At 43.3% G+C, this 15816-nt stretch overlaps 1 protein-coding gene across 1 annotated transcript in view; it reads right to left on the bottom strand.

Moving 5' to 3' along the window:
- Positions 1-15816, bottom strand: part of dop1b (DOP1 leucine zipper like protein B) — a 177828-nt gene that overhangs the window by 109638 nt on the left and 52374 nt on the right. Inside the window, exons 10-13 of the mRNA XM_073044896.1 lie at positions 13138-13252; positions 11596-11715; positions 8529-8637; positions 1180-1401 (exon numbers count right to left, since the gene is read on the bottom strand). Coding sequence (XP_072900997.1) covers positions 1180-1401; positions 8529-8637; positions 11596-11715; positions 13138-13252 — 566 coding nt within the window. The remainder of the gene's footprint in view (positions 1-1179; positions 1402-8528; positions 8638-11595; positions 11716-13137; positions 13253-15816) is intronic.

The following is a 15816-nucleotide window of genomic DNA, read 5'->3' as shown; positions in this document are numbered from 1 at the left end:
AGAAAATCTGCAGGTGCTGGAAATCCGAGTAACACTCACAAAATGCTGGAGGAACTCAGCAGGTCAGGCAGCATCTATGGAAAAGAGTACCATCGGTATTTCGGGCTGAAACATAGGTGCTGCCTGGCCTGCTCGGTTCCTCCGGCGGTCACCAGGTACTCTGTTCAATACTAAGTATATATTATGCTGGCGGTGGATCACATCAGGTCAGACAACGCCTGTAGAGGGGAATAAACAAGTTGGCGCTTTGGTCCGACCATTCATCAGGAGGCCTGATCTGCAGAGTTTCTCCGTCGTTTTGTGTGTGCTGCTCTGGATTTCCAGCATTTGTAGAAACACTTGCGTTTTTCATTCTTTTACCTCACTGTTTTTGGGCACAAAATAATAAAGTCAGCTTGAAACTTGAAAGATACAATAGTTGGTCAAAGGGCTTGTTCATGTGCAAACTGTCCAAGGTTGAGCAGAGGTTCATGAGATGCTTGCAGTACAGTGAGCAGGTATAGGCCCCATTATGTGTTAGCATTTATTTTGAAAGGACTAGAATATAAAAGCAAGGATGTAATGCCGAGGCTTTATAAGGTAGTGGTAAGACCGCACTTAGAGTGAGCAAAATTGTACTGGCATTGGAGAGGGTCCAGAGGAGCTTCACAAGAATTAGCCTGGGAATGAAAGGGTTAATATGTGAGGAGCGTTTGTAAAGACTGGATAGGGTGAACATGGAGAGGATGTTTCAGTAGTCTAAGACCAGAGGGCACAGACTCAGAATACAAACACGTCCATTTAGAACAGGGACGAGAAGGAATTTCTTTAGCCGAAGGAAGGTGAATCTGTGAAATTCATCTGTGGAGGTCAAGTCATTGGGCACATTTAAAATGGAGGTTGATATGTACTTAATTAGTATGGGTGTAAAAGTTATGGAACAAAGGTAGGAGAATAGCATTGAGAAGAAAAATAAATCAGCCATGATCGAATGGTGGATCACTCAAATGGTGGAATAGGCCCGATTTTGTTTGTACATCTGAAGGGAACTATACTTTTTCCCTTCCCGTCTGTAACCTGTTGGCATCCAAAGTAATTGTGGATTTTATGACATGAATAAGATCATTTCACTCTCACCTCTGAGATTAAACCACAGGACTTGGGCCCCTCCCCCAACCCAACAAGCATCCCAACCCTTACCTCAGGTGGTCGTCCGGTGTCCAGCTCAGCTTCTTGCGTTCTTCCGGCCTCTGTGTCCATAAACGCCGCAGGCAACTGTATTTTGGAGAGCGTCACACAGCACATCTTCAGGATCTTTGTTAACTCTTGCAGATTTAGGCTTTCCATGTGTTCCATCAAACACTGTACAACGTGACACAGCATTTGAGGGAGAAACTGAGTCTGAACCTCAATGTAGAGCTCCTGAGGGCAATGGTGAAAATAAAACATTTTCAAAAAAATACTCAAGTAACAAGGAAAACAATTTTTGACCTCCATGGGTAAAACAGTAAACAAATACGTCCTCATCCCCAGACCATTACAATATTCATCTCTGCCTTTCAACAGCTGTCTGCCTCACTCACTCAATGACACATTCTTAAAACAAACACTATATTGAGCAAAGATGGCACTGGTAAAGCACAGCATCGACTTGCTGGTAGCAAAACAAACACAAAAAAAACTACAGATTACTGTTTCTATCACAGATTTTCTCAGATATGACCACCGCAATCAATAGCCTATAATTTCCATTTCAGAGTTGAGCAACTGAACTGCCTGCATGACCTGGCATCTTTGCGGTGCGAACGGAAGTCTCCACGGTGCCGCACAGTGACGGAGTGGTGGGTACGGGCTGAATTGAGGCAGTGGGGCCCGGCCCGGGTGCGGGGAATGAGCCAAGGTTTTGCCATGGCCGGAGCAGACTTGGAGGCAATTCAATGCTGCAGTGATAACTGGTTTTGTGGCTGTGGAGTCACTTTTGTGAACTTCAGCTCTGAACTTTATTTGCTGACTTCTGTCGTTTGCACAATTTGTTATTTTTCTGCACATTAAGTGCTTGGCAGTCTTGTTTTAGTGGGTTCCATTGGGTTTCTTTGTTTTGTGGCTGCCTGTAAGGAGACGAATCTCAAGGATGTATGCAATATACATACTTTGATAATAAATGCACGTTGAACTTCAACACAATTGAAAAATTAAACATAAATTAGTCTATAACTCAAAATAAAAAGCAGACCTTTCAACGTTTTGATTTTTCTTCATAGTGACAAACATTTTCAATTTTATGCTAAATGAATGTCAACAGAAATGATGGAAGTTGTTAAATGAATCGTACCTTCTGAACACAGGTCCGTGAGGCAAGTTAATGAGAACAAAGAGAAAGACATGTTTATCTGCAGCAGTTCCAAAGGCCCTGTGGAATCAGATTCACAGAGTTGTACAGCATGGAAACAGGCCCTTTGGCCCATCTCACCCATGCTGACCAAGCTGTTCACCTGAGCTGGTCCCTTATCCCTCTCCAGGGGTTCCCAACCTCTGGGATGCCATGGACCCCTAAAATAACTGAGGGGTCTGGAGAACCCCAGGTTGGTAACCCCTGCCTTGAACCTTTCCAATCCACGTCCCCCTCCAAATCTTTTTTAAAATATTGTTTTCCTACCACCTCCCCTAATTTTTCCCCCGCTCATCTTGAATATATGCCCCCTTGTTTTAGACTCTCTACCCTCGGCTTAGCAAACCCCACTCCCCGATCAGGGATCAGGGTCACGTAAAGCCATGGCAGCAGGTGGTGGATGTTCGTGCGAGCAGTTGGTGAAGACCACAAGTCCTGGTTATGCGACCTGGCAGACCAGCTCCGAAGAGTATTGATAATAGATAGATAGATAGATAGATAGATAGATACTTTATTCATCCCCATGGGGAAATTCAACTTTTTTCCAATGTCCCATACACTTGTTGTAGCAAAACTAATTACATACAATACTTAACTTAGTAAAAAATATGATATGCATCTAAATCACTATCTCAAAAAGCATTAATAATAGCTTTTAAAAAGTCCTGGCGGTAGAATTGTAAAGCCTAATGGCATTGGGGAGTATTGACCTCTTCATCCTGTCTGAGAAGCATTGCATCGATAGTAACCTGTCGCTGAAACTGCTTCTCTGTCTCTGGATGGTGCTATGTAGAGGATGTTCAGAGTTATCCATAATTGACCGTAGCCTACTCAGCGCCCTTCGCTCAGCTACCGATGTTAAACTCTCCAGTACTTTGCCCACGACAGAGCCCGCCTTCCTTACCAGCTTATTAAGATGTGAGGCGTCCCTCTTCTTAATGCTTCCTCCCCAACACGCCACCACAAAGAAGAGGGCACTCTCCACAACTGACCTATAGAACATCTTCAGCATCTCACTACAGACATTGAATGACGCCAACCTTCTTAGGAAGTACAGTCGACTCTGTGCCTTCCTGCACAAGGCATCTGTGTTGGTCATCCGTTTTGTAAAGACACTGTCCAGAAGAAGACAATGACCAACCACTTCTGTAGAGACATTTGTAAATTTGTGGCTGAACCAGTGAAACTCTGGGACATTCTGTGGAGTCGTCACCTAATAGCAAGTTCTGATGTCATGCTGATTACGGACACCAGATGGCAATGGTAGGATTCCATGCTAAAAATTACCTGGAGACTATGAAGTAAATTTTAAGGATCACTGGTCAAACACTAGCAGGTTAGAAGAGCTGAGAATTTAATTGATAATGTGGCCCTTTGTGACTCATAGAAACATAGAAGATCTACAGCACAATACAGGCCCTTCGGCCCACCAAGTTGTGCCAAACATGTCCCTACCGTAGAAATTACTAGGCTTATCTAAAGCACTCTATTTTTCTAATCTCCATGTACCTATCCAAAAGTCTCTTAAAAGACCCTATTGTATCCGCCTCCACCACCGTTGCCGGCAGCCCATTCCACGCACTCACCACTCTCTGAATAAAAAACTTACCACTGACATCTCCTCTAAACCTACTCCCCAGCACCTTAAACCTGTGTCCTCCTGTGGCAACCATTTCAGCCCTGGGAAAAAGCCTCTGACTCTCCACACAATCAATGCCTCTCAACATCTCATACACCTCTATTAAGTTACCTCTCATCCTCCATCGCTCCAAGGAGAAAAGACCGAGTTCACTCAACCTATTCACATAAGGCATGCTCCCCAATCCAGGCAACATCCTTGTAAATCTCCTCTGCACCCTTTCTATGGCTTCCACATCCTTCCTGTAGTGAGGCAATCAGAACTGAGCACAGTACTCCAAGTGGGGTCTGACCAGGGTCCTATATAGCTGCAGCATTACCTCTCGGCTCCTAAATTCATTTCCATGATTGATGAAGGTCAATACACCATACGCCTTCTTAACCACAGAGTCAACCTGCGCAGCTACTTTGAGTGTCCTATGGGACTTGAACTCCAAGATCCCTCTGATCCTCCACACAGTCAAAAGTCTTACCATTAATACTCTATTCTGCCATCATCCTTGACCTACCAAAATTAACCACCTCACTCTTATCTGGGTTGAACTCCGTCTGCCACTTCTCAGCCCAGTATTGCATCCTATCAATGTCCCACTGTAATCTCTGACAGCTCTCCACACTATCCGCAACACCTCCAACCTTTGTGTCATCAGCAGACTTACTCACCCATCCCTCGACTTCCTATTCCAGGTCATTTATAAAAATCACGAAGAGTAAGGGTCCCAGTATAGATCCCTGAGGCACCCAACTGGTGACTGACCTCCATGCAGAATATGACCCGTCTACAACCACTCTTTGCCTTCTTTGGGCAAGCCAGTTCTGGATCCACAAAGCAATGTCCCCTTGGATCCCATGCCTCCTTACTTTCTCAATAAGCCTTGCATGGGGTACCTTATCAAATGCCTTGCTGAAATCCATATAGATTACATCTACTGCTCTTCCTTCATCTGCTTCATCATATGAAAAACTCCGTATGTGATTTCTTCAATACAGTGACAAAAAAATCTGCTGGAGAAACTCAGCTGGGGAAGGAGCTGCTCTTGCTGCTGTCTCTTCTTAGATTAGACGAGCTTCATTTGTCACATACACATCGCGACATACAGTGAAACACTTTGTTTGCATCAACAATTAACACAAGCCAAGGATTTGCTGGAGGCAGCTCATAAGAGTCGTCATGATTCCAGTGCCAACATAGTATACCACAACACAAGATACAAGTGTAGAATTACGCCATTTGGTCCACTGTGTCTGCTCCCCATTCCTTCCATCATGGCTGATTTATTATCTCCCTCAACCCCATTCTCCAGCCTTCACTCCGTAATCTTTCATGGCCTGACCAGTCAAGAACCCATCAACTCTGCCTTAAATATATCCAATGACTTGGCCTGCACAGCCATCTGTAGCGATGAACTCCACAGATTCACCACCCTCTGGCAAAAGAAATGCCTCCTCATCTGTTCTAAATAAACGTCCTTTTATTCTGAGGGCATCCCCTCTGGTCCTCAACTCCCTCACTATAAAAAAATCCTCTCCACATCCACTCTATTTAGGCCTGTCAATATTTGATGGGTTTCAATGAGATCCTCCTCAGTCTTCTAAACTCCAGCAAGTACAGACCCAGAGCCATCAAACACTCCTCATACATCAATCCTTTCATTCCCGAAATTATTCTCATGAACCTCCTCTGGACCTCTCCAATGCCACATCTATTCTTAGCTCAGAAGCCCAAAACTGCTCTCAACACTCCAAGGGCAGTCTGACCAGTCCCTTATAAAGCCTCAGCATTACATACTTGCTTTTATATTCTCATCCTCTTGAAATGAATACTGACATTGCATTTGCCTTCCTTATCACCGACTTAACCTGCACGTTAACCTTTGGGGAATTCTGCACAAGGACTCCCAAGTCCCTTTGCACCTCTGATTTTTGAAGTTTCTCCCCATTTAGGAACCAGTCCATGCCTTTATTCATTCTACCAAAGAGCCTGACCATACACTTCCCCACACTATATTCCATCTGCCTCTTATTTGCCCATTCTCCTGATCTATCTAAGTCCTTCTGCAGATTCCTACTTCCTCAAGTTTGTGGACAATACAAAAATAGGCGGGAGGGCAATCCCTCTCCCTCCACCTATCTTTGTATTATCCGCAAACTTGGCCACAAAGACACCCAAATAATTGACATATAACATGAAAAAAGTGGTCCGAACTCTGACTCTTGCAGAACGCTACTAGTCACTGGCAGCCAACCAGAAATGGCCCTATTTATTCTCACTCTTTGCCTCCAGCCAGTCAGTCAATCTTATATCCATGCAAATATCTTCCCTGTAATGGGGCTCTTATCTTATTAAGCAGCCTCATGTGTGGCACCTTGTCAAAGGCCTTCTGAAAATCCAAGTAAACAACATCCAGTGACTCTCCACAGTCTATCCAGCTCGTTACCACTTACTAACCCTAACTGGTTTATCCTTTGGATTGTGGGAGGAAACCAGAATATGTAGAGGAAACCCCCAGGGTCACAGGGAGAACCTACAAACTACTTATAAACAGCAGAAAGAAATGAACCCCAATTGCTAGCACTGTACATGCAACGTTACTGTGCAAAATCAGGACCTGAGAGTGGACAGACAGAAACCAAAAGCAACACATACAACACGCTGGAGGAACTCAGCAGATCAGGCAGCATCCGTGGAAACGAGCAGTCAACATTTCGGGCAGAGACCCTTCGTCCAAACGTTGACTGCTCGTTTCCAAGAATGCTGCCTGACCTGCTGAGTTCCTCCAGCGTGTTGTACGTGTTGCTTTGACCCCAGCATCTGCAGTGCACTTTGTATTTAAGAAACCAGAAGCAACTGGTTTACTGAATCGAGGTCAAAGATGACGGGCACATGGAGCTCAGAGTCAAGTCTGGGAAATGACGAGTTGAAAGACATGTATGTGGATGACGGAGATAGAGAGGGGTGAAAACAAAAGATTAGTAGATAAAGCCTGACAATGGTGAAGGGAAAGTGAAGGTGGAGATAGGAACTGATGGGATGCAAGCAGGAACACATTGCTGGAATCAGTTCAGTGAGGAAGGTGACAAATGGAACCATAGAGTCATAGAGAAGTACGGCACAGAAACAGGCCTTTTGGCCCATCTAGCCTATACTGAAAGCCATTTAAACTGCCTACTTTTAAAGACCTGCACTGGGACCCTAGCCCTCCATATCCTTACCATCCACGTACCTATCCAAACTTCACCTAAACGTTGAAATCAAGCTCGCATGGACCACATGCTGGCAGCTCATTCCACACTCTCACGACCCTCTGAGTGGAGAAGTTTCCCCTCATGTTCCCCTTAAACTTCTCACCTTTTACCCTTAAGCCATGACACCTAGTTGTTGTCCCACCCAATTGCACCCAAGTGGAAAAAGCCTGCTTCCATTTACCCTATCTGTACCCCTCATAATTTTGTATATCTGTATCAAATCTCCTCTCAATTTTCTATGTTCTAAGTAGATATGGATAGGTGCAATGGACAGTATGCATATGATGGGCCAAAGGGTCTGTTTTTGTGCTCTACATTTCTATAACTAGGACACTGCACTGCTCAATGTTTATTACTAGGCCAGGTTCCCGATGACATTATTATTCTGTGATTTGCTTTGTTCAAACTCCCCGCATTGCAATATCTCAATTTCAATTACTTTGGAACATCCTGTGAAGACACATCACATATATACAACTCTGCTCGGTAATCAAATTCAGAAACTTATATCAGCCTAAACAGCATTTAATACTGTAAACAAGAGACCCTGCAGTTGCTGGGAACGCATAAGACAGACAGACAGACAGACAGACACACGCACACACACACACACACACACAAAATGCTGGGGGAACTCAGCATGTCAGGCAGAATCTATGGAGAGGAATAAACAGTCAACATTTCAACTGAGACCCTTCCATCGGGACTGGAAAGGAAGGGGCAAAAGCCAGAATAAGGTGGGGGGGGGGGTGGGGAAGGAGTACAACCTGGCAGGTGACTGTGAAGACAAGTGAGGGGAAGATGGGTGATGAGGTGAGAAGCTGGAAGGTGGTAGGTGGAAGAGGTAAAATGCTGATGGAGGAAGAATCCGATAGGATAGTGGACCATGGGAGAAAGGGAAGTTGGAGGGGCACCAGAGGGAGGTGATGGGCGGGCGAGGAGAAGGGAAGGGGTAAGAGGAAAGCCAGTCACAAACAAGAGAAAATCCATAGATTCTGGAAATCCAAGCAACGCACACAAAATGCTGGAGGAACTCAGCAGGTCAGATACCATCTACGGAACAGAGTATGGTTGATGCTGCTGAAAGCCCAAAACATCAAATGGACTCTTTTCCATAGATGCTGCCTGGCCTGCTGAGTTCCTCCAGCATTTTGTGTGTGTGTGTGTTACTGTTAAATAGTGTAAAGTAGTAACAAATAACAGGAGGAAATCAAGTTTTCTGTGAACAGGGAGCCACTGAGGTCCTGTTCTGCACATCAGATCAATATCAACATACCAGTGGGATGACTTCTAACAGGAACACTAACAAAGTGCAGAGTTCTTCAACTGTGGGAGGGGGACTTGCATCTTCCTCTGCCACCTGGCTCATCACTTGAGATCTGTTCCTGCAAGTCAGAAAACATTGCCCTTCATTCCTCAAATCCTTTCAACAATGGTGCACGGTTCATTACTTGAAGCTTCAAGACCACTGTTTATTATGTCTTTGGTTTGTTGGTGTTACTGAAGAGAATGAACACCAATCCCCAACCACCGAGATTCAATAATACTTCAGAAGATATCAGGTACTGAAAACCCGAACAGACGGCTTTAGAGTATTTGATAAATTCCTGGATCTTTCTTTTTGCTCTTCAGCCCACGTGGTCCTGAAGACTTCCACAGAAGAGAAATACAGAAAATAAAGGCAGAGACAGACAGAAGGACGAATGGGATCCAATTTGCTCGATGTTCTGCTGTGGAAACATCCCGTTGTACAAGCAACACCCAAACACATCCACTCAACACACCAGCTCCTGTTTTTGGCCCATGATACATCTGTCCTTACAGGATCAAAATCAGGTTTATTATCACTGTCCTAGTGCACAATTCCCTAGAGGTTAATTTGCAGGTTGAGTCAATGGTAAGGCATGCAAATACAATGTTAGCATTCATTTTGAGTCTTCAAGAATATAAGACCATAGAGGTAATAGACAATAGGTGCAGAAGTAGACCATTTGGCCCTTTGAGCCTGCACCGCCATTTTGAGATCATGGCTGATCAATTACTATCAATACCCGGTTCCTGCCTTGTCCCCATATCCCTTGATTCCCCTATCCATAAGATACCTATCTAGCTCCTTCTTGAAAGCATCCAGAGAATTGGCCTCCACTACCTTCCAAGGCAGTGCATTCCAGACCCCCACAACTCTCTGGGAGAAGAAGTTTTTCCTTAACTCTGTCCTAAATGACCTACCCCTTATTCTCAAACCTTGCCCTCTGATACTGGACTCTCCCAGCATCTGGAACATATTTCTTGCCTCTATACTGAGGCTTTACAAGGCATTGGTCAAACCGAACTTGCTACTGTGAAGAGCCTTGGGCCCTTACCTAAGGAAGGCTGTGCTGCCATTGGAGAAGGTCCAGAGAGGCTCATAAGAATGATCCCAGGCATGAAAGAGTTAATGTATGAGGAGCTCGGGGCCTGCACTCACTGGAGTTCGGAAGAATTAGAGGGGGATCTCACTGAAACATATCGAATGTTGAAAGGTCTAGATATAGTGGATGCGGGGAGGATGTTTCCTGTAGTGGGAGTATCTAGAGGGCACAGCCTCACAATAGAAGGCCATCCCTTTAAAAGAGGCATGAGAAGGAATTCCTTTAGCCAGAGGGTGGTGAGTCTGTAGAACTCATTGCCACAAACGCCCGTGGAAGCCAAGTCATTTGGTATATTTAAAGCAGAGTTTGATAGGATCTTGATTAGTAAATGCATCAAAAGTAATGGAAGAAGACTTCCTGTAACCTTTAATGGAAGGAATGGGGTTGGAGGGATAATAAGTTAGCCATGATGGAATGGTGGGGCAGCCTTTTTTGGCCCAATGGCCTAATTCTGCCTCTATGTTTTATGTCTTATAGGGTTTTATATGTTGTGAAATGCATTGTTTTTGTGGCATCAGTACTGTACAAAAACTTCCATTTTGACATTGATATTTTGTAAATGGGGGAGAAAAGGAATAATGGGGTAGTGTTCACTGATTTTAGAAATCTGATGATAGTAGAGGGATATTCTAGAGACTGTTTAGCATGAAAATCCCAGGAGATAGAACCATAGAACATTACAGCACAGAAACAGATCAGCAGTTTCTGAGATACTCAAACCACCTCATCTGGCACCAACAATCATTCCATGGTCAAAGCCACTTAGATCACATTTCTTCCCCATTCTGATGTTTGGTCTGAAGAACAACTGAAGCTCTTGACCTCGTATGCATGCTTTACTGAGTTGAGATGCTGCCACATTATTGGCTGATATTTACATCAAAGAGCAGGTGTACAAGTGACCACTGAGTGTATTTCCTAACCTTGATACTCCTCCCAAAATCCATGGCTTTGACAATTTTCAGGGTTAAATTTTATCTGTCATTTCTTTGCCCAGTTTACTAACTGATTTGTGTTGTTAATGACTGTGTTGCTCATCATCATTATTACCAATCTTCATGTTGTCTGGGAATTTCTTCATACCTTCTATATTCATGTACAGATATTAATATATAGAATCAACCGTAAAGGTCCTGGTGTCAGTCTCTACAGGACTACCATTTGTCAAGAGCTTTCAATTGCAAATCATTTCAACCATCATCCTGTTTCCTTTCATCAAGCCAATTCTGGATTAAATTTGCCAAAATGCACTGGATCCCTTGGGCTCTAACCTTTTGGACCTGTCACCCATGTAAAATCCTGTTAAAGGCCCTTAAGTCCACATAGGCATCATCAACCAAACCAACCTCTTTGAATTTCTTTAATAATGAACGTAGTCAAAGAGGAACTCCCTCTTAACACAGTCAAGCCTCGACTCCTTGAGCTGAAAACACACACTCAACAATTCAGAAACTGCTTCTTCCACTCCAACATCTCAGGACATTCCATGAACCCATAAACATGGCCTCATTATTCCTTTTGATTGGCACTATTTACTTACTTTGTAATTTATGGTTTTTACACTCAACTACTACTGCAAAATTTCATGGAAAATAAGAAAGTGATAATAAACCAGATTCTAATCCTTGATGAATTAGTCAATCCAAATGCAGATTAATTCTGGCCTTCAAAAACATTCCATTTCCAACCCCCACCCACATACCCAATAAATTCCCTACCACTGATACTCATAGAGCACTCAAGCATGTCAAATTGTTACTCAACCAAGTCCCATTGACCCACACCTGGACCACAGCTCTCCATCCCCTTCCCAACCATGTATCCATGATGTTAGACCCACTGGCCTGTGATTATGTTACTTACCACGCTACACTTGCTGAGTTAGCACCACGCTACTGGAGCCACAATGATTTTGTCTCATCCCAAATTTACCTGATGCAGTCCTCGAAGAGTCTAGTGACATAATCCCACAAGAAGTCTGTGCTCAGCGAGCCGATCAGTACGTTCACTGTCTTTATTGCTTCCAATACATTCTTATTTTCTTTCATTTTGCTGGAGAGGGAAGATAAAGATTTGTGAGCTGGCCATGAAAATGCCACTGTGTACCACCATCTTTTTGAAGATGAATGACGTTTCTTTGTTCTACTCAGAATGCCCACCAGGAAATGAATCGCAGGATAGTATTTGGTGACATATACACACACTTTGATAATAAATTTCCTTTGAACTTGTATTGAAAATATGCTGACAGAATTAAGCAAACTAAACTGGAAAGAGTTTAGGATCAACAAGACCATTGAAAAGAAACAGCAAATGCAACTGCAGTTGAGGAAAGCAACAAGCCTGTAGAGAAGAACATCGATGAGACACCAACAGCTGAAGACATTCTACCAGCAGTTTATTAGCATGCATTACAGTTTATGCATCTAGACTCCAGTAGAACAGTTCAAAGCAAATTTATTATCAAAACATTTATTATTATCACCATATACAATCCTAAGAATCGTTATCTTGCAGGCATGCACAGTCAATCCAGAAACACAATAGAATCAATGAAAGACCACACCCAACAGGACAAACAATCAACTTGCAAAAGACAACAAACTGTCTAAATACAAAAAAAAGTAATAAACATACAAACAATAAATATACAGAACATAAGATGAAGAGTCCTTGATAGTGAGTCCGCAGTTTGTGGGAATAGTAGTGATGGGGTGAGTGAAGTTATCCTCATTGGTTCAGGAGCCTGATGGTTGAGGGGTAGTAACCTGGTGGTGAGAGTCCTGAGACTCCTGTACCTTCAACCTGATGGAAGCAGTGAAAAGGGAGCATGGCTTGGGTGGAGAGGGCTCCGGGATGATGCATGCTGCTTTCCTGCGGCATTATTCAGTGTAAATGTGCTCAATGGTGGGGAGGGCTTTATCCATGATGGACTGGACCATAACCACTACTTTTCACAGGATTTTCTATTCAAGGGATTTGCTGTTTCCATGCCAGGTCATGATGCAACCTGTCAATGCACTGATCCACATACATCCAGAGAAATTTGTCAAAGATTTAAATCTCATGCTGAATCCTCAGAAACTTCCAAGGAAGTAGAGGCACTGCCGTGCTTTTCTCATAATGGTCCTTATGGGCTGGGCTCAGGACAGGTTCTATGAAATGTTAACACCGAGGACCCTCTCCACTTCTAATGAGGACTGGCTCACGGACTTACAGTTTCCTCCCACAAAATCAGTTTCTTGGTCTTGCTGACATTTCTATTACCCTCCTTTATGCTGATTTGTTACCACCTTTGATTTGCCCAACGACTGTGGTGTCGTCAGCAAACTTAAATATGGGATTTGAGCCTCACGGTCATAAATGTAAAGCGAGGGGGCTAAGCACACAGCCCCGTGGTGTACCTGTTCTGAGGAAGATAATGGAGGAGATGTTTCTGCCAATCCAAATTAACTCGGGAACCATTATCTGTACCTTAAAATCAGACTTTCATTCTGACTTGATTGAACATCTAAATCCAGCAGCAGTTTGCAGATGGAGTAAAATGCTCTAATCACTTCCAGCAGCAAGTCCTCAATGATCTGTGGGCCTGACAAAGGGATAAATGATTAATTCACAGGGCAGTGGTCTGTTCCTGTTATCAATGAGCGGGTTAAAAATCTGCAAACCCTAATCACAATGGATATCCGATTACTCCACTACGCTTGAAATTAAACACACACACACACACACACACACACACACACACACACACACACACACACACACACACACACACACACACACACACACACACACACACACACAGTGCCTATAAAAAGTTATTCGCTCCCCCACCCCCAGAAGTTTTCATGTTTTATTCTTTTACAATATTTAATCACAGTGGATTTAATTTGGCTTATTTTGACACTGATTAACAGAAAAGAACTTCTGTGTCGTGAAAACAGATTTCCACAAAGTGATCTAAATTAATTACAAATATAAAACTCAAAATAATGGATTGCATTAGTATTCCCCCCCTCCTTTCATATAGCACACTAAATCATGGCTGGTGCAGCCAATTGGTTTCAGACGTCATAGTATTAGTTAAATGGAGATCACTTGTGTTCAGTCAAGGTGTTTCAATTCATTGAAGTAAAAATACACCTGTATCTGGAAGGTCCAACTGCTGGTGAGCCATTATCCTGACGAAAACTACATCATGAAGACAAAAGAACACTCCAAGCAACTCCATAAAAAGGTTATTGAAAAGCACAAGTCAGGAGATGGATACAAAAACATTTCCAAGTCCCTTGGAGTACAATCATCAAGAAATGGATAGCATATAAATCTGTAAATCTGCCTAGAGCAGGCCATCCTCAAAAACTGAGTGACCATGCAAGAAGGGGACTAGTGAGGGAGGCCACCAAGAGACCTGTGACAACGCTGGAGGAGTTCAAGTTCCAGTGGCTGAGATGGGAGAGACTGCACGTACAACAACTGTTCAAAACATTGGAGGAACTCAGAAGGCTAGGCAGCATCAATGGAAGAGAGTACAGTCAATGTTTCAGGCCAAGATCCTTTGGCAGGACTCCAGCATTTTGTGTCTGTTGCTCGGATTTCCAGCATTTGCAGATTTTCTCCTATTTGTGATACACAACTGCTGCCCAGCTGCTTCACCAGTCACAACTTTATGGGTGGATAGCAAAGAGAAAATCACTGTTGAAAGAAAACTCACATGAAATCTCAGCTAGAGTTTGCCAGAAAGCACGTGGGAGACTCTGAAATCAGCTGGAAGAAGGTGCTATGGTCTAATGAAACCAAAATTATGCTTTTAGGACATCAAACTGAACACAGCACATCAAAAACACACCATCCCCACCGTTAAGTACAGTGGTGGCTGCAATCTTGCTGTGAGGGTGCTTCATTGCAGCAGGCCCTGGCAGGCTTGTGAAGGTAGAGGGTAAAATAAACAGACGGAAAACCTAATGCAAGAGAACTGCGATTTGGGAGAAGATTTGTTTTCCAACAAGACAACGACCTCAAACACAAAGCCCAAGCTACACAGGAAGTGGCTTAAAAACAACAAAATTAATGTCCTGGAGTGGCCAAGTCAGAGTCCAGACCTCAATCCAATTGAGAATTTGTAGCTGGACTTGAAAAGGGCTGTTCACTCACAGTCCCCATGCAGTCTGACAGAGTTTGAGTAGTTTTACAAAGAAGAACAGGGAAAATTGCAGTGTCCAGATAGGCAATGTTGCTGGAGACCTATCCACACAGACCCAAGGCTGTAATTGTTGCCAAAGGTGCATCTAATAAATACTGACGTGAAGGGGATGAGTAGTTATGCAATTAATTATTTTGTTTAATTATAGTAATAAATTTAGACCAATTTGTAGAAATTTGTTTTCACTTTGACACAGAAGTCTTTTCTGTTGATAGTGTCAAAAAGGCCACATTAAATCCACTGTGATTCGATGTTGTAAAACATTAAAACATGAAAACTTTCAAGCTGGGGGAGGGGTTAATACTTTTTATAGATACTGTATATAGCTAGGGTGCCTAAGACTTTTGCAGAGTACTGTGTTTGCCAACATGGAGCAGAGAGTGAGTTTGCAAATCTGGTGGGAGCAAAGGATGTTGGGAATGGTGAGAGTGGAGTGCCACAGGAGGGGTGTGGGACAGGTGACAGAGGAGTGCCAGTTTGGGGAAAGGCACGGGTGCAGACACACCCAGACCTGAGATACCAGGCTAAGTCATTTGATTCCAACCAATTGGTTTATTTGATCATTACAGAATCTCTCTCCGGTGCTTACTGCTCCCTCCCCATTTCTGAAGCATGATTCCCCTCTCCCTGCCCCCTTCACACTCTCAGTCCACAACAGAGGCCCATATCAGAATCAGGTTTATCATCATTCACATACATCAAGAAATTTGTCCTTCTTTGTGGCAACAGCACAGTGCAACACATAAAATTACTCAAGTAATGTGCAAAAGTCTCAGGCATTCTAGCTACAGTATATAGATACGTGTAAGACTTTTGCACAGTACTGTATCTACACTTTCATGAGCATTGCCAGTCTATCATTCCATCAGAATAATGATATGTGTGAACTCACTAATTTTAAGTAAGGTTATTCTTAATGCTTTTAAATTAGAACTTCCTATTACATA

The sequence above is a fragment of the Hemitrygon akajei genome, chromosome 5, assembly GCF_048418815.1.
Source record: "Hemitrygon akajei chromosome 5, sHemAka1.3, whole genome shotgun sequence".
NCBI lineage: Eukaryota > Metazoa > Chordata > Chondrichthyes > Myliobatiformes > Dasyatidae > Hemitrygon > Hemitrygon akajei.
This window is presented reverse-complemented; position numbering and strand designations above follow the sequence as displayed.